The sequence below is a fragment of the Neoarius graeffei genome, chromosome 4 (assembly GCF_027579695.1).
Source record: "Neoarius graeffei isolate fNeoGra1 chromosome 4, fNeoGra1.pri, whole genome shotgun sequence".
NCBI classification, from domain to species: Eukaryota; Metazoa; Chordata; class Actinopteri; order Siluriformes; family Ariidae; genus Neoarius; species Neoarius graeffei.
In genome coordinates this window covers 14,230,061-14,255,424 of record NC_083572.1, presented here as the reverse complement: position 1 = coordinate 14,255,424, position 25,364 = coordinate 14,230,061, and the positions used below count along the sequence as shown (strand labels likewise).

Here is a 25,364-nt window from a genome sequence, read left to right as displayed (position 1 = left end):
TGATCACCGAACAATCAAGCGTTTCATTGCAAATAGTCAACAGGGTCGAAAGAAGCGTGTGGAAAAAAAAAGGCGCAAAATAACTGCACATGATCTGCGGAAAATCAAGCGTGAAGCTAACAAGCAGCCATTAGCATCCAGTTCTGCCATATTCCAGAGTTGCAACATTCCTGGAGTGTCAAAGAGTACAAGGTGTGCAATACTGAGGGGCATGGCCAAGGTAAGGAAGGCTGAAAAACGACCACCACTGAGTAAGGCACACAAGATAAAACGTCAAGACTGGGCCAAGAAATATCTTAAGACTGATTTTTCTAAGGTGCTGTGGTCTGATGAGATGAGAGTGACTCTTGATGGGCCAGATGGATGGGCCTGTGGCTGGATCAGTAATGGGCACAGAGCTCCACTCAGACGCCAGCAAGGTGGAGGTGGAGTACTGCTATGGAGCACTTGCATGTGACGTCACAGCCGATCCAGATTGTGATAGACGCCATCGTGTCGGTCAAACGCCATATTCCGCCTTCTACTTCTACTTCTGGTTCTACTTCTGCTTTTACTTCTACCTTTTCTTCTGGAAAACCCTACTATATACAATTCTACTACAACGGCTGCGGCTACAAGCTCTCCCTACCTGTGCACGTTTATGTTTTTTGTGTGTATTTTTGCGTGTTGTTCGTCTGTACCGGACTTCAATATCCACTACAACCGTATGGACTTACTGGGCATTGGTTTCCAGCAGAAAATGACGGTTTGTAGCGATTTCCATCGCATGCACAACATTCCGGACGAGAAAAAAAAAAATTCCGGACGAGATAGCGAGACCAGCGGGGTCTCCGTGGATTGTTATCGGAAGCAAAGCGAAGGAGGCGGCGCCGGGAGCAAAAGCGAGGCTGCAGGCAGAGCCGGCCCGTTGACTAAGCTCAGAAAACAGCCACTCAAATCTCCACTGCCAAGCCTCTACCTCTCCAACGCTAGATCCATGTAAACAAGACGGACGATTTGGAATTACTTTATTCTATTCTATAATCGGCTGGTCAGTGCTATACTCAATACTTAAGTGACTTACCTATCCAATGAGGATTCTTGTTACAAGATGCCACATGAGTCGCTGACAAATCCTGAATTTCTGTAGAGATAACTGTCCAGAGATTTATAAGCATGCAGTGCTTCACCACTGAACAGCGAGGGAAAGTTAATGAGGTAATTATACACGTCCGGGTATTCCACTGGCAGTTCAAAATCCGGTCGTGAAAACTCCGTCCGGTAAGCCATAAGGGTCACAAATCTGTAGATCGTTTATTTTAGACATATATCTAGTTATCTGTTCATTAGAAAAATGAGCCGTGTAGTCCGTCGGTTGAAATTGATCCATTCTGTACACGAGTGCAGCAGTATTCAGCGGTGTTTTTGACTGACAAGATGGCAGTTGTGTACTTTCCGGTCACGTGACTGCAAGATCTCTATGGGCTGGTATCATCAAAGACGAGCTTGTTGGACCTTTTCGAGTTGAGGATGGACTCAAACTCAACTCCCAGACCTACTGCCAGTTCCTGGAAGAAACCTTCTTCAAGCAGTGGTATAGGAAAAAGTCAGCATCTTTCAAGAACATGATTTTCATGCAGGATAATGGCTCCATCTCATGCGTCCAAATACTCCACTGCGTGGCTAGCCAGTAAAGGTCTGAAAGGTGAAAAAATAAATGACATGGCCCCCTTGTTCACCTGACCTAAACCCCATAGAGAACCTGTGGTCCATTATAAAACGTGAGGTCCACAAAGAGGGAAAACAGTACACCTCTCTGAACAGCGTCTGGGAGGCTGTGGTTGCTGCTGCACACAATGTTGGTCGTGAACAGATAAAGAAATTGACAATCTATGGATGGAAGGCTTTTGAGTGTCCTCATGAAGAAGGGTGGCTATATTGGTCACTGATTTGTTTTTGTTTTGGGTTTGAATGTCAGATATGTTTATTTGCAAATCTGGAGTTGTCATATCAGTGTACCTGGTGAAAATAAATAAGTGAAATGGCTACATATTTGGTTTATATTAAGTTGCCTAATAATTCTGCACACTGAAAGTTACCTGAACACATACATATTCTCCTAAAATGGCCAAAACTAAAAACGCCCCACTCTAACTTCCATGCATATTCAGCTTTGATATTTATGAGTCTTTTTGGTTGATTGAGAACATAGTTGTTGTTCAATAATAAAACTAATCCTCAAAAATACAACTTGCCTGATAATTCTGCACTCAGTGTATATGGATATAAATAAGGGATTAGGACATGGTTGAGCAAAGTGAAATAAAAATGACATCATTTTAAACTTCATTACCCTTTTCACCAAATTCCTTTTTTTTTAAGTAGTTTTTCAACAGTGTTTTTCTCTTTCACAGAAAATTCTGTGAAAGGAACATAATTCAAACTGTGCTTATGTTGTGTGGCAGGGTCACATAGAACAAAAAGTCAGGCAAGAAAGGGTTAACTTTCACCTGGCCTCACACCGAGCCATGTGCGCGCGCGTGCTATACGTTGGTGTCCGCTCACCTTGAGATTTATTGGTGAAGTAGTTGTAGTACTGTGAGACGTAGGTGATTATGCTGAGACGGTCAGGCACTTTCATAGACACCATGTCCTCTGCGTCCAACAGGGCCGGAATACCCAGCTCTGTCTCCGCCACCTCAAACGCCTGGGATAATGAGAGAAAGAGAAAACCACATATACTGCTGTGTATTTCTTTGCACCTATATAGTATTACCCCAAATCTCAGCACTATATTTCACATTTTGTGGCAAAGTCACTGAGCTCAGGGCTTTTCGTTTATTTAAAAATTTTAACTCGACAGCATTGTTCGACTTCATTTGGACTTCAGCATGCTCTGCACTTTTCAAACGGGGACGAAAGGACGTTTATTTGCAAAGATGAAAATGTTTTTCCAGAGAGCCAACAAAACAGGTGAGCTCTTTAGCTCTGATAATGACATGCTCCAACTGCTGCGTCAGCTGGTCAGCAGGTTTAGTCGTAACTTGAGGCTAAACACTACTTACACTGCAGTACCAACAGACAAGCACAAATCTGAGCCTGATTTTCTGCCATTTGTCCAGTACCTGGTGTTCCTGTTAGATATCCAGCAGGCGTGTGATACAACAAAAGTATCATATTGTGATGGGCTGCTTGACGTTATTTTTGCAATACATGTGTGGACACATCACAAGCTCTGCTGTCTGGGACAAAAAAAAATGAGGTGTCTGATCCATTTGTTTTAGGCTAGGCAGGCACTGCTGACTTTCATGAAATACGTTATTTTGGTGTGCTTATTTAAACAAAAAATATTGGCACCTCAATGCTGTAACTATAATAAGCGATTATGAAAATCAACACCTGCTGCACTACGCACATCTGCAAAGGTGACCTGGCTGTTGGTAAAACGTTTACTAGTTGGATCAGAATAAGAATCCCAGACAAAAATGAGCAAAATACAATGCAGAGCAAAGCAATCATATAATTATCCTGCTAGCACAACAACTCCAAGTTAGACGGGTGGCGTTGGTATACAGCAATCTTCAAGTTATGCCACAGATTCTCAAATGGGATTGAGGTCTGGGCTTTGACTAGGCCATTCCAAGACATGTTTCCCTTTAAACCACTCCACTGTAGCTTTAGCAGTATGTTTTGGGGGTCATCGTCCTGCTGGGATGTGAACCTTCGTCCCAGGTCTCAAATCTTTGGCCGACTCAAACAGGTTTTCTTCCATAATTGCCCTGTTTTTAGTGCAATCAGTCTGTCCTTCAATCCTGACCAGTTTTCCTGTCCCTGCAGATGAAAAATATCCCCACAGCATGATGCTGGCACCACCATGCTTCACTGTCGGAATGGTGTTCTCAGGGCGTTAGGTTTGTGCCACACATGGTATTTCCCATGATGGCCAAAAAGATCAATTTTGGACTCATTTGACCAGAGAATCTTCTTCCATGTGTTTGGGGAGTCTGCCACATACTGTTGGGCAAACTCCAAATGTGTTTTCTTAAGCAATTACTTTTTTCTGACCACTCTTACATAAAGCCCCGCTCTGTGGAGTGTCCCATGGACAGATACTCCCATCTCGGCTGTGGATCTTTGCAGCTCCTTCAGTGTTATCTTTGGTGTCTTTGTTGCATCTCTGATTAATGCCCTCCTTGCCCGGTCTGTGAGTTTTGGTGGACGGCCTTCTCTTGTCAGGTTTGTAGTGGTGCCATGTTCTTTCCATTTTGCTATAATGGGTTTAATGGTGCTCTGTGAGAGATTCAAAGTTTGGGATATTTTTATAATCCAACCCTGATCTATACTTCTTCACAACTTTGTCTCTGACCTGTTTGGAGGCTCCTTGGTTTTCGTGTTGCTTGCTGAGTAGTGTTGCAGATTCAGGGTCCTTCCAGAACAGGTCGATTTATACGGACATCGTGTGACACTGATTGCACACAGGTGGATCTTATTCAACTAATTATTTGACTTACGGTATGAAGTGAATTGTTTGGACCAGGACTTATTTAGGGGTTTCATACGAAAGGGGGTGAATACCTATGCACACTCCAGATTTCTGTTTTTTTCATCTTAATTATTGTTTCACAATAAAACAACAATCTGCACCTTTAAAGTTGAAGGCATGTTGTGGAAATCAAATGGTGCTAACCCTCCGCAAAATCCATTTTAATTCCAGCTTGTAATGCAACAAAACAGGGCAAACACCAAGGGGGATGAATACTTTTGCAAGACACTGTATGCATCACAATATTTCTCGTTAAGATATTGTTAGCAAAGCATCAATCAAAGATTTGGTAAAATCTGTAACATGGATGGATAGATGGATGGTAAAAAAGTAAATTTTCATGTTCAAATCAATAAGTTACAGTGAATTTATAAAAGATGATACTCCCGATAGTGAGAATGGTCTATCGTAACATCGCAATTTTAGTATTGAATTGTCATATCGCCCAGTTTACTACCCATAAGCACAACTAGTGGTATAAAATTGTTTAGTTGATTCCGATGTTTTAGCTCGCATAATATTATCCATTATGTAAACCAACATCAGTTCCCTTTCATGTCCCTTGAAATGGAAATTTCCAAAGAGGATTAAACTTGCATTATTTGCTCAAATACTGCTGACCATTTTAGAACTCCAGCCAAACCAAAACCAGTGGAACATCAGAAAGTGTTAGGCATTAACAGCAGCAGCCTAAACCCCTGAGCTCAGCTAAAATGTCAGTGTATGGCAGCCTCTAATTTTCAGATAATTTACAACCAGGGCTAAGCTGAAGGCGATACTCACCAGACGGTTGTTCTCATAGACATTTTCTTTGGAGAGGGAATCGAAGTCTCTGGAGCACAACAAAACAGGGAAGAAAAAAGGCGATCGGCGTTAGAAACATGAGACGTTATCTTTCACCAACATGCTGCTAAAGTTCTAAAACAGTAAAGATAAATCACTCGGCTGTGTGGATGGAATACGTAATGCTGTGGGTAACTCTGGCAAAGTGCTCAGCATACAAGAGAAAAGTTTGGGTTTGTAAATTTACGAGATTTAAGCGATGCAGAAATTCACCACTAGTGGAGGAACAATGAAATCATTTGTCTCTGCTGCGGGAGAGAATCCAACTTGTTTCCACTCAGAAAGCCCACACTCATCACATAACCTGAATTTTGTAGTCGAGCAGGCTGATATGAAACCCACACTGTTCTACATCTGAGACAGGAACATGAAGAATAAGCTCAAAAAGGAACAGTATTACATGTGAATTGGAAATTCTCTCAAAAATCAGCCAATACTGGTTTGGTGTCTGCGATTTATATCTTTAGTTTTACTAATCTAGTTACACGACCGTTCAAAAGTTTGGGGTCACCCAGACAATTTTGTGTTTTCCATGAAAAGTCACACTTTTATTTACTACCATAAGTTGTAAAATGAATAGAAAATATAGTCAAGACATTTTTCTGGCCATTTTGAGCATTTAATCAACCCCACAAATGTGATGCTCCAGAAACTCAGTTGGGGTTTACATTAGACCGTATCAGCGGATCATCAGATTAACGTTTTTAAAACGATTAGTGTGCACACAGCAACGCCAATACACGATTCGCGTGCACACAGCAACGCCAATACACGGATACGCTCGGCTCCGCAGGCATCCCGCGCTCCAAATCACTCCGCCCTGAACAGCGAGTGCCCTCTGGAGGGTGCGCACTCCGGCCCTGCGCAGCTCACAGAGCGCGTGAGTGGAGCGCACGAGCAGTGATTTGGGACTGAGCCGCTGTGTGTGTGATCTCAGTGCATGTCGGGCATGCGCGTCACTTACCACTTGCAAGTGGAAGGATGGCAAGCCTAAAGACAATCATAACTACACAATGGGCAGTATTTGCATCAGTATTTTCATACTTTTATACTCTTTAATGAAAGGTGATACAAGGCGGAAGTCCGCGCCATTTTTCAGCAGTCGCGTCACATGACCAACGCCAGCGAATCAGGAAGGTGGATGTCACAGTGACGTTGTCCAATGACGACGCCAGCTAGAGCTCAGCACAGCGTATCCGCGTATTCTCAATGTTTACACAGCACCGGACCAGACACGATCCGGATTGAATACGTGGACCCTGGCGGATTCCCGTTTCCCGGCGTTTTAATGTAAACGGACAGTGCATCCGCGAAGAAAACGAGACAGATACGGTCTAATGTAAACTTGGCCTCAATCTGCTCAAAGGAAGGTCAGTTTTATAGCTTCTCTAAAGAGCTCAACTGTTTTCAGCTGTGCTAACATGATTGTACAAGGGTTTTCTAATCATCCATTAGCCTTCTGAGGCAATGAGCAAACACATTGTACCATTAGAACACTGGAGTGAGAGTTGCTGGAAATGGGCCTCTATACACCTATGGAGATATTGCACCAAAAACCAGACATTTGCAGCTAGAATAGTCATTTACCACATTAGCAATGTGGATTTCTGATTAGTTTAAAGTGATCTTCATTGAAAAAAACAGTGCTTTTCTTTCAAAAATAAGGACATTTCAAAGTGACCCCAAACTTTTGAACGGTAGTGTAACTACAGGAGGTCAACATTGCTTGGATTTTCTTGATGGCAAAGAGGAAAACTAGAACTTTACCACAAAAACCCGAGCATTATGTTGGTGGACGGAACAGATCCATGCTGACAGCATAAACGATAACACATGTATGGGCTGAATAGATATCTAACTGCAAAAAATTACTGCACACAACTACTATCAAATAAGTCTATGCCTGCAGTCTGCTCCATGAAGTGCGCACATAATATAACCTACTCGTACATTATTATGCAAGTCTACCCTGCACTTTTTTTTTTTTTTTTTTAAATCAAAATCGAATTTATTCCCAAGTACGTTCTCACATACAAGGAATTTCCTTTGGTGGTTGGTGTGTGAACAGTTAAGATAAATGAATTTTTTTTAAATAGGCAAAAGTAGTTATATAAATAGAATAAAAAAAAGAATTTAAAATATACAAATTTGAAAAATAGACCCATGTAACAAGGATGTGCATGGGTTTTGAAGTCCAACTTGCACAGTATGTCCCGGAATGTGCAAAAAATAGGTCACAGGATGAAGAGTCATGATATGAATGTGCAAGAAGAGGAGAACATGTGCAGTGGGTTAAGTAAACAACCAAGCTGTACCGTGTGAGCTGGAATGTGCAATAAAAGTTCACAATTATTTTTAATTAATGGCATTTAGCAAACACTCTTATCCAGAGCGACATACAACATACCCTGGGCAGCCTGGGGAGCAGTTGGGAGTTAGGTGCCTTGCTCAAGGGCACTTCAGCTATTCCTGTTTATCCAGGGAATCGAACCACTTCGCTAACCAGTGGTTAAAGCTGGTTAGAGCCATTAGGCCATGGCTTCCCTCCATCAAATGAAGATACGTGACATGACCATGAAGTGTGCAAAATTGCAGTTCAGAGAAGTGCATTAATGTCACAGTGTGAGGTTAGAGTCAGTGGGGTCTCTGGCCTTACTGATGAGGCCAGCTGCAGTGGGGGGAAAAGCTGGCCTTATGGCATGATGTTTTGGTTCTAATGGACTGCAACCTCATACGAGAGGGGAGTGTCTCAAAAAGCTTGTGTCCAGGGTGAGAGGGGTTGGCCACAATCCTTTCTGCTCTCTTTAGGGTCCTGGACTCAGACAGGTCCTGAAGAGACAGAAGGTTGCAGTCAATCGTTCTCTCAGCAGAACAAATGATGCGCTGCAGTCTGCCCTTGTCCCTGGCAGTGGCAGCAGCGTACCAGACGGTGATGGAGGAAGTGAGGATGGACTCGATGATGGTGGTGTAAAAGTGCACCATCACTGTCCTTGACTGAGTGAACTTCAACTGCCGCAGAAAGTACATCCTCTGCTGTACTTTCTTGATGAGAGAGCAGGTATTCATCTCCTACTTGAGGTCCTGAGTGATTGTAGTGCCCTGGAAGCGGAAATACACCACAGAGGTTACTGGGGAGTCAAACGGTGATGAGGGAGGGTGTGGCAGAGCTCCTTCTTATAAGTCTACAATCATCTCCACTGACTTTAGAGCATTGAGCTCCAAGTTGTTCTGCCTGCACTAGGACACCCAAGATGGTCAATCTCCCACCTGTAGGCAGATTCATCCTCGTCAGAGACGAGTCCAATGAGGGTGGGGTCATCTGCAAACTTTAGGAGCTTGACAGACTGATAACTGGAGGTGCAGCTGTTGGTGTACAGGGAGAAGAATAGAGGTGAGAGGATGCAGCCTTGGGGGGAGTCGGTGTTTTTGGTTTGGGAGTCAGAGACCCGTTTCCCCAACTTCATGTGCTGCTTCCTGTCAGACAAGAAGTCAGTGATCCACTTGCAGGTAGAGTCAGGCACGCTTAGCTGGGAGAGCTTGTCCTGCAGATGGGCCGGGATGATAGTGCAGAAGGTGGAACTGAAATCCACAAACAGGATCCTAGCATAGGTTCCTGGGGAGTCCAGGTGCTAGAGGATGAAATGAAGAGCCATGTTGACAGCATCTTCTGCAGATCTGTTAGGTCTATAGGTCCTGCATGGGGTCCAGGAACAGGTCAGTGATGGTTTCAAGGTGGTAAAGCACAAGGCACTCAAAAGATTTCATAACCACACAAGTCAGGGTGATGGGTCAGTAGTCATTTAATCCAGTGATCCTTGGCTTTTTGGGGACGGGGATAATGGTGGAGGCCTTGAAGCAGGCTGGCACATGGCATGTCTCCAGTGATGTGTTGAAGATGTCTGAAAACCGGAGACAGCTGATCAGCACAGTGTTTCAGGATAAATGGTGAGACAGAATCCTGCTGCTTCGCGGGGGTTCAGCTTCTTAACCCCTTTGGACATAATGCGTACAATTGTACGCATGAAGTTCCATAGCATTTTTCCTTGTGTCCGAAGGGGTTAAAGAGCTTTAATGTCTCTCTCCAGAATGGAGAGAATTGAGGCTATGGTGGTGGGTGGACGCAGAGGCGATTTTTCTCACCAGGCAAGCCAATCAGCTGCTTGGGGCCCCCACCAGGTGGCGACAGAGAGTCGAAATTTGCACAGCAGTTGATAGAGAAATTTGCGAGTCGAGAGTGAAGAATCGAAATTTGCGTTTTGAAAAGTCATTCGCTGAGTCTGACTCTCACGGGTTTCCCGTTTACAATAAGCTGTTGGGAGGAACAAAATGCTAAGCACCCAATTGTGTGACCACATTTTTGAGTGACAAAAGTCTTCAAGCAATCAGCGCTTGCAGTCTGCAGAGGGATCCCTTCCTGCGCGTGCAACCACATGTTTGCACAAATCGGAAACCCTGTAGGCTATTAACGTGCACATATTGCGTGTTGGTAGACCTCCATGGCTAAATTATTATGAAGAGAAACTATCCATCCGGGAGTGAAAAAAGAAAGAAGAAAAAAGAAGATGAGGGGAGAAGAAAGCAAGATGGTGGTAAGTCAGTAGCAATAATAATGAACAGAGACAATAGTATTTTTCCCTACCGTTGATAATGAATGATGTAGTGCAAATGGTGCTAGTCTTGTTTCACTCGCGCTAGCATGACCATACTTTATGTTTTTTTTTTTGTTGTGGGCGGGCGGTGGTGGGGCCCCCCAATGAATTTCTGATTGGGGCCCCACTAGACCCTAGAATCGCAACTGGGTGGACGGGCCTCCAGGGTGAGAGGTTGTAGAAAGGCCCCAGCAGCAGTAGAGGTGGGGGAGGTGGTGGTGGTGGGCAGGAGCTGGAATGGGGAATCGCGAGAATGATATCAGGACAGTCCCATTGTCTTTCAAAGCGACAGAATAACTCATGCAGTTGGTTGGCCAGGAACAAGTCGTTTACAGAGTGGGGGGGGCTGTAGGTTTGTAGTTTCTGATCTGTCTGAACCCTTTCCAGACAGACGCAGAATTGTTAGCTGAGAACTGGTGTCGGAGTTTCTCAGAGTACCGTTGTTTAGCTTCTCTCACCACCTTGCTAAACCCGTTGCTGGACTCTTTAAACCTGTCTGTCTCTGTCCCCACTTCTGAACGCTTCTTCCTTTTGCAACCTTAGCTGTCTGAGCTTATCTGTGAACCAGGGTTTGTCATTATTGTAACTCACCCAGCGCGTGATGAAATGCAGCAGTCCTCACAGCAGCTCATGCAAGACATCACAGCCTCTGTGTACTCATTCAGACTATAGGTAACAGTCCTGAACACATCTCAGTTTGTACAGTCCAAGCACACCTGAAGATTCTCCACAGCCTCATTACTCCACTTCTTTTATGTCCTCACTGCAGGTTTCTTCAGCTTGAATTTCTGCCTGTATGCAGGAATCAGGTGGACCATGACATGGTCAGAGTGGCCCAGTGCAGCGCAGGGGACAGCATAATAGGCATTGTTGACTATAGTGTAGCAGTGATCCAAAATATTCTCCTCCCTGGTCAGGCATTTAATAAACCGTTTGGGTAGTTCGTGGCTGAGGTTACCTTTGTTAAAAAGTCACCGAGGACAATAACTAGGGAGTCTGGGTTAGTCTGCTCCACACCCAGTATCTGGGCAGCCAGCACATTGGTCTGCGGTGGAATATACAGTAAACACTGACCAGAATGAATGAAGCAAACTCGTGGGGTAGAAGGGTTTACAGTTGATGAAAAATTATTCCAGGTTTGGAGAGCAGTGCTGCAGGGTCACTGATGCATCACTGCACCAACCGCTGTTTACATAAAAACAGATTCCGTTGCCCTTTGTTTGCAGGAGAAATCTGCGTTACGGTCTGCTCTGAAAAGTTGGAAGTCGGCCAGCTGCAGCGCAGAGTCCGATATGAGTCCACATACCCAAATCTCTGAAGCATAAAACAGAAGATGTAGGAAAATCCCTGTTTCTCCCCACCAGCAGCTGGAGTTAGTCTAGTTTGTTGCACAATGGGCGCACATTGGAGAGAAACATCCAGGTAGCGGAGTGCGAAGTCTGCACCAATGGAGGCGCACGAATGCCCCAGCGCGTTTTCCTCTCCTCCAGCATCTCACTGAGTGAGCAAAGGTGAGAATACCTTTGACCAGAATGTCCAATAATTCCACGGATGACACTAGAAAAGTTGGTAATAAAGCTGCTGGAGTTGTTCCCCTGATGTTCATGAGCTCCTCTCTGGTGAACGAGATTCAAGTATCGCAGCAGTGAACAGAGTTTACAAACAAAAGAAGACAAAAGAACGTACACCAACACACTGCAGCAGCCATCCGCGGTGCCATCTTGGTGAAGAATTATTAACAGGATAAAGCAGCTAGAGATAATGAGATGAGATGAGATTGTTAATCAACACGGAAATGCAGCATCCTTGGCCTTTTCTTTTCAGCTGACTCACAAGCCCAAGGTCACAAATTCACAGCTTGAAGTTCACCTAGATAAAACTGTAACCTGGAAATGTGTGTCTCACGTCCCACGAACGGATTTCTGCTGGGGGAAGTTTTTTTTTATTAGGTGCTCTAGCTGAGAAAGGAGAAAAGCAGTTGTTTTCAGGTTTCCTGTTTAAGTGCAGCAAAGGGTTAAATATGAAATTTAAGAAATACTATGGTGAAACTGGAGATGTTGGAACATCTTTAAGAAGTAATGGAGGTCTATCTATATTAACGTCATAGCACAAAACTTAAAGTAGACATCAGACACCAAATATATGTTTTGACTAACTGATTACATACTAAGCCAGTACTCTTCATTGTGACCCTCAGATCTGTCTGATGTAGTCTGGCTAACGCGACTGCAAAGCTCTACGAGCTATTGGTCTGGCCAAGATATTAAGCCCAACCGTTTCCCAAAGTGCGTGCTTGACCCGCCTCCCTGAAATGCCTCAGTTTGCTACTGGTCGAAGCCAGAAAAGGCTGTGACGAAGCTTAAACCAAATCACAATCACTCTTTCCTCTGACGTATGTGACGCGACGGGGCTAACTGGTAGATTAAACTCTTACCGAAGCCGGTCGGGAGCAAGGCGAAAGCGTCCTTCCTTTCAATAAATACCTCCAGGGCTGCTCTTTGCTCCGTTTTCAATGAGAACTTCCCGTTGAATGCTTTCAATACAGCATCTACCGCTGTGTTAAAGGCTTGCCGCTGCTCCATGTTCGTGATATGAATGAAGCGCTTCCGGCATAGATTCTGTAAACAATCTATGGCTTCCGGTCGCAGTTCTACTACGTCAGTGCCTTGAACGCGCCTCTACCCAGGGCCGTTGGAGATGCTCAAAGTTGATTGGCTCCCGATTTTTCGGGAGCTTGGAAGAGCTGTAGATAGCTTGCCTGGCCAGACTAAGCTCGCAACAGGCCCTCGTGTTGCGTCACGCTTAGGATGGGTGGGCCCAGGCTATGTCTGATGTGCTTTATGGCATACAATATTTATAGTATACCGAGCTATCATTTGGGGTACTGTTCCCATTCTCTAGATAAAGTCTGTTCCATTCTGAAAGCATGATGGGCACAGACAAATATAATAATTTATGAAGCCCTGGATGAATGAATGCACAGTGTATATAATCCATGAAAGGCTAGTGTCTCACTGCAGCAGATGGAAGGTCATGTCCTGTGCTTGGTATCAGAGTGCCTGGTGTTAGAAGCTAAACAATAGTCTCTGTGTGTGTGTGTGTGTGTGTGTGTGAGTGAGAGAGAGAGAGAGAGATGGAATGTTTGGTGTGAGATAGCGGACAGAGAGGAGCCACACCAGTACAATACGCAACACCAGCCGGCAGCAGGCTGCAATTTCCTCTGAAGCTGTCGGATACTTCCATGACGCCACTTGAGGCTCATACTTACCCATCCTTAAAAGGATACCAGGATTTACTGTACTCTTTCCAGCCTGAGGCTTTCTACAATACAAAGCAGGCACTGCGACTGGAGGGGTTCTAGAATGCTCCGTCAAATTAACACATTCTAGAAAACTCAGACCCAAGAATAGAAACGGAGGATTCCAGAATGTTCCATCAACTGTATACTTTCTAAAATTCTCTGAATCAAAAATAGAAATGGGAGAGTTCTAGAACTTTCCAACAAAGGTACACATTCTAGAATTTTCAGAATCAAAAATCAAAATGGAGGGGCGGCACGGTGGTGTAGTGGTTAGCGCTGTCGCCTCACAGCAAGAAGGTCCTGGGTTCGAGCCCCGGGGCCGGCGAGGGCCTTTCTGTGTGGAGTTTGCATGTTCTCCCCGTGTCCGCGTGAGTTTCCTCCGGGTGCTCCGGTTTCCCCCACAGTCCAAAGACATGCAGGTTAGGTTAACTGGTGACTCTAAATTGACCGTAGGTGTGAATGTGAGTGTGAATGGTTGTCTGTGTCTATGTGTCAGCCCTGTGATGACCTGGCGACTTGTCCAGGGTGTACCCCGCCTTTCGCCCATAGTCAGCTGGGATAGGCTCCAGCTTGCCTGCGACCCTGTAGAAGGATAAAGCGGCTAGAGATAATGAGATGAGATGAGAAAAATCAAAATGGAGTTCTAGAGACATTCTAAACTTCTTAGAATCAAGGATAGAAAATGAGGAGTTCTAGGACATTTCAACAGTAGCACATATTATAGAATTCCCAGAATCAAGAATAGAAACAGAAGAGTTCTGTACTGTTCCATCAAAAGGACACATACTAGACTTTTCAGGAAAAAAAGAAACTTGCAGAATGTTGTATCAACTGCACAATTTCTAGATTCTTCCAGAATCAAGAACAGAAGCGGAGCAGTTCTAGAATGTTCAGTCAAATGCAAACATTCTAGAATTCATAGTCAAAATTTAAAATAGGAGTTCTAGAGTGCTACATCAAAAACACGCACATTCTAGAATTCCCCAAAAACAAAATGAAAGGGATCCATTTATAAACTTGAGATAAATGTATACATTTACAATTTATATCCAGAATTTAGATATTTCTAAGCCGCTTTCTGAAAATGCCCACTGTTAAAAGCTCTATACAAATAAAATTGAATAGAACTGTTCTAGCTCTGCAATGTTCCGTCAACATTAAAGTCAAGAAGAGAAATGGAGTTCTGGAATATTAAAGGCAAATACACACATTCTAGAATTCCCAGAATAAAAAAATAGAACTGGATGAGTTCTGGAATATTCCGCTAAATGTACACATTATAGAATTCTCAGACTCAAAAATAGAAACGAATGAGTTCTAGAATAGTCCGCTAAACGCGCGCATTCTAGAATTCTCAGACTCAAATAGAAACGGAGGAGTTCTAGAATATTCAGCTAAATGTGCGCATTATAGAATTCTCAGAATTAGAATAGAACTCAAGGTGTTCTAGAACGTTCCGTCAACTTGGCACATTCTAGTATTTGCAGAATCAGGACTAGAAATGGAGGAGTTCTACAAGTTTGCAGCAATCAGACCATCACACTGCACACTTTCTAGACTCCACAGAATCAAGAATAGAAATTGAGAAATAATTCAAGAATGCTCAGTTCTCCAATTTAAAAGCTTTTTCCAAGCACCTGAGAGTTCCTGATCTTCAGATACAAGCCAATAACAGTAAAATCAACAGGAAGCAAAACTGTCCGTATGCAATTCCTCTTGCCTATCTCAGTTTCCTTTGACTCCAGTGCATCTAATTTAAAAACTGATTTACCCTCGAGAGTTATGTTTTGAAGGAATGTAGCTGTACCTGCTGCTTTCTGATTATTTAAAATGTTCCCTGGTTAGCTGAATAGTTATGATAAATATCTGTACTTTTGACACTGGAGACAATAGCTGCCCTCTTGAGCAGCATGGGTTAATATTTAACAAGCTGTTCTTTATTGTTATTCAGTGCTTGGTTTAGGTGTGATAGCAACATATTGGGGCCAGAAAAATGGTTGTTTTCCAGTGAATTAGACAGAGCGGTCAAACTAGTCAAATAAGTCTCACTGTGAAGACATGTGGGAGTCTAATTTACAACCAAGATCAGAAGGAAAAATCAGTCAGGTGAGTATCAGGGGCCAAGCCAAGGGTGTACATAAACAACAAAAAAAACCAAACAATATTTGATGTAGTTCGTTCATCTTTGCTCAAGCCTTGATCCAAATTGACGGTTTGTCAAGTTAATCTGCAGCCAAGGTTTCAGTCTGTCATGGTGCATTTAGCATTAGCACCAAAGACTTACGCACACGCTCTCTCACACATGCAGTTTCACACAGTACACCGCACTGCAGCTACTCACACACTCCTGCAGCGTTTCCGTATGTGAAGCTTGTGCAAGGCACCAGGTATACTGACTACTGGCCAAAAACTACTTGTTCAGACTTGCCGATAAGTTCAGCACAAAGTCAGGGGAAGCAAAGCAGCAGCAGCAGCAGCATTAACTGAGAGAAGATCCAGACATAGCTGCTGACAGATAAATGTACCTCAAATCAATATCCATCTCTTGCTATTAAATGATACACAGTATATGAAGAGACTTTGAGCGCTATTTAATGACCGTTTATACCCAAGCTGTGCTTGAACAACTGTGCATATCAACATACAGTGGTGCTTGAAAGTTTGTGAACCCTTTAGAATTTTCTATATTTCTGCATAAAAACATCATCAGATTTTCACACAAGTCCTAAAAGTAGATAAAGAGAACCCAATTAAACAAATGAGACAAAAATATTATACTTGGTTATTTATATTTATTGAGGAAAATGATCCAATATTACATATCTGTGAGTGGCAAAAGTATGTGAACCTCTCGGATTAGCAGTTAATTTGAAGGTGAAATTAGAGTCAGGTGTGAGTGGGCACCCTGTTTTATTTAAAGAACAGGGATCTATCAAAGTCTGATCTTCACAACACACATTTGTGGAAGTGTATCATGGCACGAACAAAGGAGATTTCTGAGGACCTCAGAAAAAGCATTGTTGATGCTCATCAGGCTGTAAAAGGTTACAAAACCATCTCTAAAGAGTTTGGACTCCACCAATCCACAGTCAGACAGATTATGTACAAAAGGAGGAAATTCAATACCATCGTTACCCTCCCCAGGAGTGGTCGACCAACACAGATCACTCCAAGAACAAGGCGTGTAATAGTCGGAGAGGTCACAAAGGACCTCAGGGTAACTTCTAAGCAACTGAAGGCCTCTCTCACATTAGCCAATGTTCATGAGTTCACCATCAGGAGAACACTGAACAACAATGGTGTGCATGGCAGGGATGCAAGGAGAAAACCACTGCTCTCCAAAAAGAACAGTGCTGCTCGTTTGCAGTTTGCTAAAAATCACGTGGACAAGCCAGAAGGCTATTGGAAAAATGTTTTGTGGATGGAGGAGACCAAAATATAACTTTAAATGAGAAGCGTTATGTTTGGAGAAAGGAAAAACACTGCATTCCAGCATAAGAACCTTATCCCATCTGTGAAACATGCTGGTGGTAGTATCATGGTTTGGGCCCGTTTTGCTGCATCTGGGCCAGGACGGCTTGCCATCATTGATAGAGCAATTAATTCTGAATTATACCAGCGAATTCTAAAGGAAGATGTCAGGACATCTGTCCATGAACTGAATCTCAAGAGAAGGCGGGTCCTGCAGCAAGACAACGACCCTAAGCACACAAGTTCTACCAAAGAATGGTTAAAGAAGAAGAATGTTTTGGAATGGCCAAGTCCTGACCTTAATCCAATCGAAATGTTGTGGAAGGACCTGAAGCGAGCAGTTCATGTGAGGAAACCCACCAACATCCCAGAGTTGAAGCGGTTCTGTACAGAGGAATGGGCTAAAATTCCTCCAAGCCGGCGTGCAGGACTGATCAACAGTTACTGGAAACGTTTAGTTGCAGTTATTGCTGCACAAGGGGGTCACACCAGATACTGAAAGCAAAGGTTCACATACTTTTGCCACTCACATATGTAATATTGGATCATTTTCCTCAATAAATAAATGACCAAGTATAATGTTTTTTGTCTCATTTGTTTAACTGGGTTCTCTTTATCTATTTTTAGGACTTGTGTGAAAATCTGACGTTTTAGGTCATATTTATGCAGAAATATAGAAAATTCTAAAGGGTTCACAAACTTTCAAGCACCACTGTATAACAGTCTAGAAAAGCATGATTTCTTATGGAAATATATTCAGAATTTCACTTACAACCCCAGTTCCAAAAAAGTTGGGACACTGTATAAAACAAATTAAATAAAAACAAACAAACAATGTGAAGGTCTGCAAATCATGGAAACCCTAATTCTAAGAAATTCTTTGTGGAAATCATGGATACCACGTCCTCCAGGATAAAGAGCAGAGGGACCATCCGGCTTGTTATCAGCACACAGTTCAAAGGCCAGCATCTATGATGGTATGAGGGGTGCATTAGTGCACATAGCATGGGTAGCTTGTACATCTGGGAAGGCATCATTAATGCTGAATGACACACACACACACACACACACACACACACACACACACACACACACACACACACACGTGTTTCAGAACAATATGCTCCCATCCAGACAAAGTCTTTTTCAGGGAAGGCCTTCCTTCTTTCAGCAAGATAATGCTTTCTGTGCATATTAAAACTGCATGGCTCTGTAGTAAGAGAGTCCAGGTGCTAAACTGGCCTGCCTGCAGTCCAGACCTGTCTCCTATTTCAAACACTTGGCGCATTATGAAGCGCAAAGTACGACAAAGGGAGGCCCCGAACTGTTGAGCAACTGAAATTGTAGATCAGACAAGAATGGGACAACATTTCTCTTTCAAACCTACAGCAATTTGTCTCTTCAGTTCCCAAACGTTTACATAGTGTTGTTAAAAGTAGAAGTGATGCAACACCATGGTAAACACGCCCCTGTCCCAACATTTTTGAAACATGTTGCTGACAAATTCAAAATGAGCATATATTTTAAAAAAACAATAACATTTGATATGTTGTCTTTGTACCATTTTCAATGAAACATACGGTTTCTATGATTTGCAAATTATCACATTCTGTTTTTATTTACAGTTAACACAGCATCCCAACTTTTTTGGAATTGGGGTTGTAGATTACAAACAGAAAGACCGTGAAAGACAAAGATCAACAGGAAACACTACTCTTGTCCAATTGTGCAACTCTGTTTATTCTTTCCATTTGAAGGCATCACCAACTTCACATGCTTCAAGCTCAGGAAGTGTAAGCAACAACATTACCACAGGTGAAACTAACCATGCAGAACTTGAACACTTTCTCAAAGGACATGCTATGACACAGCAGCCTGGTGACACGCACACTGTGTCTTGTGCTATGATTAACGATAAGGCAGTGTCTACAGAGATGGTGTTATTCATTGTCTGAGCTTCTGCTGATTCGGTACTGTTACCCTGCAAAATGTCTACATACTCTAAAATCACACAGCAGGACAGCCAATGCCAGAATAGTATCCCATTTTCATTTAATAGTTTCCATTCAGTTTTAGTGAGCGTTCAGGAACATGGTTTTAGCATCAGCCGTTACTAATAAATATAATTTAATAATAAAACTAATACTAGATTTTACTAATTTCCATAAAAAGCGGCATGTTTTATATATAATATTTTGTAATAAGCTCACAACATATATAGAATTACTATTATACTTCACTTTACATACTTTCAGTTAAGCTTAACTCTCGATTCTGTGATCGTGTCCCGTTAGTACTGCTGAACAACTGCTGGCCAAACTGAACTATCAGCGCCAAACATAAAATAAACAAAATGCAAAAATAATAGGATGTGCTGGATCAAGTGCTATTTTGCAAGCTTCAAAATAACAATGGAAGGATATTTAACTAAACCAATTTTGCAACGATTAGTGTGATAATTACAATTTTGTTGACTATTCACTAAGCATGTAACGATTCGATTCAGGATACTGGGTTCATGATTTGATTTTCCCACAATATTTCTGGAAAACAAAATTAAATGAAAATTTATGACCAAAAAAGTAACATTTATTTTCCTATTCCCTATCAACTTAAAAATATTCCTTTTGTTAAATTTAAATAAACACTTTTGCTTCAACTTTTGTTTAATTTTCTTAAAGCTATGCTGCCTTTCAGATTTTTTTCAAGTGTAGGTCATAAAAAGAATTTTCCATGACACCCAATTATTTTTGTTTAGTGGACCAAAAGCTACTGAATTCGAATCACAGACTTCCAATTTTATTATTATTATTTATTTTATTTATTTTTTTAAACAGAACAATGAATGGGCGGCACGGTGGTGTAGTGGTTAGCGCCGTCGCCTCACAGCAAGAAGGTTCTGGGTTCGAGCCCCGTGGCCGACGAGGGCCTTTCTGTGCGGAGTTTGCATGTTCTCCCCGTGTCTGCGTGGGTTATATTAGTAAAAAGGGGAAATTATATAATTTCCCCTTTTTACTATATAATTTCCCCTTTTTACTAATTGATATGCTAATTTTCCCCACATGAGTGGCTAGGGGCCCCTTCCCCTTTTCTTGAAAAAAAAAAAAACCTGATGAGTCTAGGTTTAACTTCTAGATCGGATGTCAGAACAAATGTAGTAAAGCAACCAGGATGTTTTTCTTGGGATCATCCCCTTGTTTGCATCTTTCCCTTTCCTGTTTGAAAGATGCATTTAACTATTAAGTGTATAGTGGTCAGAGTTTGGTTGGATACAGGGAAAGGTGTCAAATGTAAAAAAAAAAAAACAACAACCAGCATCGTGAAACAGCCGGGAAAGGGTTTATCCCTTGTAACTGTCAATATAACTAATGGGGTATTGTGTATAAATAATCTTCCCATAGATTAAAATCACTATATGGGTGTGCTTTTACTACCTTAAACATGAATAGGCAGTCAAAACAACAGTTGACCTACTTTCCAGACTTAGGATTTTTCAGAAAATATGCAAAAATAGTACCATATACAAATGCTTAGTTTATATTGAAGGAGTTGGATAATCAAAGTTTTTATTGGCTTAAAAGTTTGATAAAAGGTGTCTGTTGATAGGGTTAAAGGTTCATTCCAGTCATCAGGCCAACTAATGGCCTGAAGTAGGGCGTACCAAATGGTAATTTTGTCCCGAAGCCATCTTTGGGGCCCTCCTGTACCCCCACCAAAGCTCTGAGTGCCCTGAAACTCTAAGTACACAGTAGAGTTCCCAAATATGATAAATCAGTCGAAACCCCATCAACATAAAAACTTTCCAAGATATGGACCCCCAAAATGTCAAAAAAATTGTCATTAAAAAAAATCCACTTTTAAGGGGTTAATAGCTATAAAGTTAGTAAACCTGTGCTATTTTTAGGTGCAGAATCTGATGGACAGGGCCAGAATACATAGATATAGCAATTTACAGGTCTATATCCCCCTTAGAACAAAAAATATGGGCCTCCAAAAATGCTTGCAAATTAAGTGCACAATTCCCAGACCCCAAAAGTGGGCGTGGCACCCAAACTTTGAAGGGCCATAACTCAAAAAAATGTTCGAGATAGAATCCAAAATTTTAGCTTCCTTTCATTTGATATCATAAGGCACTGAGAAAATAAAAATAAGGCAAATTGAAGAGGTGTCACTGGGGAGGTTTTGGACATTTGTGTGAATTGACATGGAATGACCCTTAGGTTAACTGATGACTCTAAATTGACCGTAGGTGTGAATGTGAGTGTGAATGGTTGTCTGTGTCTATGGCTACGTTTACATTACGTCGAATCAGCGGATCATCAGATTAACGTTCTTAAAACGATTCGCGTTTACATAAAACCGTTAGCCATGCACACAGCAACACCAATACGCGGATACGCTCGGCTCCGCAGGCATCCTGCGCTCCAAATCACTCCGCCCTGAACAGCGAGTGCCCTCTGGAGGGTGCGCACTCCGGCCCTGCGCAGCTCACAGAGCGCGCGAGTGAAGTGAACAAGCCACGATTCGGGACTGAGCCGCTGTGTGTGTGATCCCAGCGCATATCACTTATTACTTGCAAGTGGAAGGATGGCAAGCCTAAAGACAATCATAACTACACAATGGGCAGTATTTGCATCAGTATTTGCAGTATTTTCATACTTTTATACTCTTTAATGAAAGGTGATACAAGGCGGAAGTCTGCGCCGTTTTTCAGCAGTCGCGTCACATGACCAACGCCAGCGAATCAGGAAGGTGGATGTCACAGTGACGTTGTCCAATGAGACGCCAGCTAGAGCTCAGCACAGCGTATTCGCGTATTCTCAATGTTTACACAGCACCGGAGCTGATACGATCTAGATTGAATACGTGGACGCTGGCGGATTCCCGTTTCCCCGCTTTTTCAGGGGGGTTAATGTAAACGGACAGTGCATCCGCGAAGAAAACGAGACAGATACGGTCTAATGTAAACGTAGCCTATGTGTCAGCCCTGTGATGACCTGGCGACTTGTCCAGGGTGTACCCCGCCTTTTGCCCGTAGTCAGCTGGGATAGGCTCCAGCTTGCCTGTGACCCTGTAGAAGGATAAAGCGGCTAGAGATAATGAGATGAGATGAGAACAATGAATGAATTTAGAGCCACATGGCCCTAAATTCGCCACTACTTTTTCCTGTTTCACCATGACCCAATTCAAGATACTACGTCATGTGTCATGTGTTGGGCTTTCCCCATTTGCACAAGGCATTGTGGGATACAAATTTGAAACAGGAGAGAAAAACGGAAGACGTGAGTGTGCAAACGAAACGTGAAAGACCGACTACAGTAACGGAAAGCAAGAAGACATTATGTTGTGAAGGAAAGGAAACACAGGACCAAACTAAAATATTGGCGGTCAGTGAGCACCTCAGTGTGATCAGCTGTTTGTTGAGCGACAGAATGATGTAACTGTCAGTGCACGGTCAAAGGTAAACCTGCGCATGCGCGCGCACACACACACACTTCCTCTGTCTGCTTGAAGTATGCAATTTCATGCACGTTATTTGCTCAGGAATCCCTTCAAATTAAATAACTTCCCAGCTCCAGAATGGCCTGATATTTTGTGAAATATTACAATGACCAAATTTCAGAGGAAACTAAATTTCACCGATTTTATGAAATCGAAAGGCCGTCTAGCTTTAATAACCAACAATAATTATTTCCCCACATTTGTAACGGCTGGAATAAAATGGGTCTATTAAATAAAAATATTTCTTTTATTAAAAATGAAAGTGTGACTAACAAATACACCTTTTCTTAAACTTATGAACATTTGTACATCTCCATTTGCTTCTCTTTTCTTTATCTTTCAGCAGCCTGTAAAAAGAGAGCTCCGATTTCTTATTAAATCCATTTGTAGTCAACGACAACTCAACTCATCATTCTTCCACATACACAATATACAGAAGAACGACATGTCCTTCTCAACGGACCAACGTGCTTAGTGTAAACAAGTTTCATGACAAAACAGTAAACATTTAAAAAAAAATACAAGAGCAAAAACAGGTGTGACGAGTGAAGCGGTAGAGATGTAAGAATAAAGTGCTAGTGCACAGTTGTGTAGTTTGTGTATAGAAATGTCCATTGTCCCTTGTTTGAGTGACGGAGCATGAATGCTTGGAATGTCCATTGTCTATTTTGTGCATGGTGTGGAACGGGGCAGGCAGGTTATTATGGGAGTGAGGTGTTGGATGGCACCAGGGTACTCAGGGCTCTGACAGCTTGGGGGAAGAAGCTGTTGCAGAACCTTGCAGTGCAAGCCCTGATCCTGCAGAACCTCTTGCCTGATGGCAGAGGCTCTGTGTAAACAGCGTGCCTGGATGGAGAGGAAGGAGACCGCTATAATCCTCTCAGCTGTCCTCACTATGTGTAGTAGGATCTCGCGTTCCAGTGTTTTACAGTTCCCAAACCACACAGCCGGTTAGAACACTCTCCACAGTTCCTCTGCAGAAGGTTGTGAGGATGGGTGGTGGAAGCCTGGCTCTCTTCAGCCTCCGCAGGAAGTGAATTACGTTGTTGTGCCTTCTTCACAGCGGAGTTGGTATTGATGGACCAGGTCGAGGTCATCAGGAACGTGCATGCCAAAAAACCTGGTGATCCTGACTTTCTCTACTACAGAGCCACTGATGAGCAGGGAAGGGTGGTCACCCAACCATCTTCAGAAATCAACAACAAGCTCTTTTGTCTACATTAAGAGGCAGATTGTTGTTGTGACACCAGCTCACCAGTTGTTCCACCTCCTCCCTGTTGTTACTGTTGAGGCCCATTACTGTCGTGTCATCAGCAAACTTGACAATGAGGCTGGATTCCGACTTGACCGTGCAGTCGTGAGTGAGCAGCATGAACAGCAGTGGGCTGAGCACCAGCTCTTTCCCATTTTAGACCTGTTTTTTTTGTGCACTCTCTCAGCATTAGAGCTGTATTACTTCCACCTAGGGTGAAGTCATGTGCATTCCTGCTATAGTACGTAATTGTGCGCTCTGCTGTCTAAACAAAATTAATTACAGCTAGGAAAAACCTAAGGGCCTGATGATAATCACGATTCATTTTGTATTTCAGCGATTCAAACAGTCATAAATTTGTATCGCAATTTATCATTACATGATACATAGTTACATGCCTATTATTCACCTCCCTCACTGATCCATCATTGTATGGATTTTCCCCCATTTTTAAGTCATCATATATTAAATTTCAGAGAAAGCAACAGAATGCACCATTTTCCTTCTTCAGTCCTCATTTTCTATCCCTGATTTTTTTCCCCAGGTTTAAAGGCAAGTGCTTGCTGTTAAAAGGGAGCGATCTAGAAAAACCCAGTCTCAAATATTTCTACTCTAGAAAAATCTGACAACACTGAAGGCATGAACTACATGCAGGCAATCTGTATAATCTGAACAAAGAGTGCAGGAAATCAATTCAGGCATGCGCATAACCTGTCTCTGAATACACCTAACTTTCCCCTCGTAAATATGGATTTACATGGACAGGTCCGTTAAATCCATGTTAAACCAATAAAACGTTGTTAAAGAAAATAAGGAGTCTAGAAAATGCTGTATAACTTTGGATCGGTAACATCAAATATCTGGTTTTGCACAAATTTAAATGTTCGCACCACAAAATTTCAAAAATATTTGTACATCCACTTGTTGATGTGAAATAAATGCCACTGTTCTATCCACATCCACTGGATATGAGCAATCGCACACTCTGACTGGCTACTCTACTACTAGGATATCAACTTATATACCGTGAGGAGAGAAAAACAAAACGGTGGAGCGTTTTGCTGAATCAACAGAGGATGAAATAAAAACTCTACTCAAAAACAAAACCCCCCAAAATACAAAAAAAAAAAAAGCAACTAAATATGGAATAAAAGTATTTGACTGTACAAACGTACCTTTTTTCAATAATTATGATAGCATTTTTCACAAATTGCTCCTGTCATTTCATTACTCGGTTTGTTTACATTCTTCATCTTTAAGCATTGAATTTCTTTATACCGGTTCAAAAGCTCAAAGAAGTTTGACAATTACATAGCTTCAGACAGCTCAGCGATTCTATACCTTGGCACGACAGCAAGACGGCACTTTCTACAAAAAAAAACAAAAAACACTGAAGTCAATACGTGCAGCCGTCGATAGGTTTTTAAGAAGTCTGCCCAAGTGGAAATGATTTTGTCGGATGTTTTGTATAAAGTTCTCATTTATCAGATTTGCAAAAAATAAAAACGCTCAGTTTCTCGGCGCTACGCACCTCGTCGGCTATCAGCTCATGTACGACTTGATTACGTGGAATAATTGTTAAATAATGAGTACTGTCTGTCTCATATTTCAAAATTTGTTCCAGTTCATGTTTTATTTATTTATTTTATTTCCTTTACTGTAGTAACCCTGATAAACAATTCTAGTTGTTAGAAAGGGACTGAGAGGGAGGTGAGAGGGGAAGAAAAAAAAAACTGAACAGAGGACTGTTGTTACAGTCAGATTCCATTATGTCAAGCCGCATCATGTACACAACACTAACTTTGTGTCTCTAACACACAGAGA

General features: G+C 42.3%; 1 protein-coding gene across 1 annotated transcript in view; it reads right to left on the bottom strand.

Moving 5' to 3' along the window:
- Nucleotides 1-25,364, bottom strand: part of micall1a (MICAL-like 1a) — a 61,797-nt gene that overhangs the window by 26,094 nt on the left and 10,339 nt on the right. Inside the window, exons 2-3 of the mRNA XM_060918906.1 lie at nucleotides 5,306-5,354; nucleotides 2,545-2,686 (exon numbers count right to left, since the gene is read on the bottom strand). Coding sequence (XP_060774889.1) covers nucleotides 2,545-2,686; nucleotides 5,306-5,354 — 191 coding nt within the window. The remainder of the gene's footprint in view (nucleotides 1-2,544; nucleotides 2,687-5,305; nucleotides 5,355-25,364) is intronic.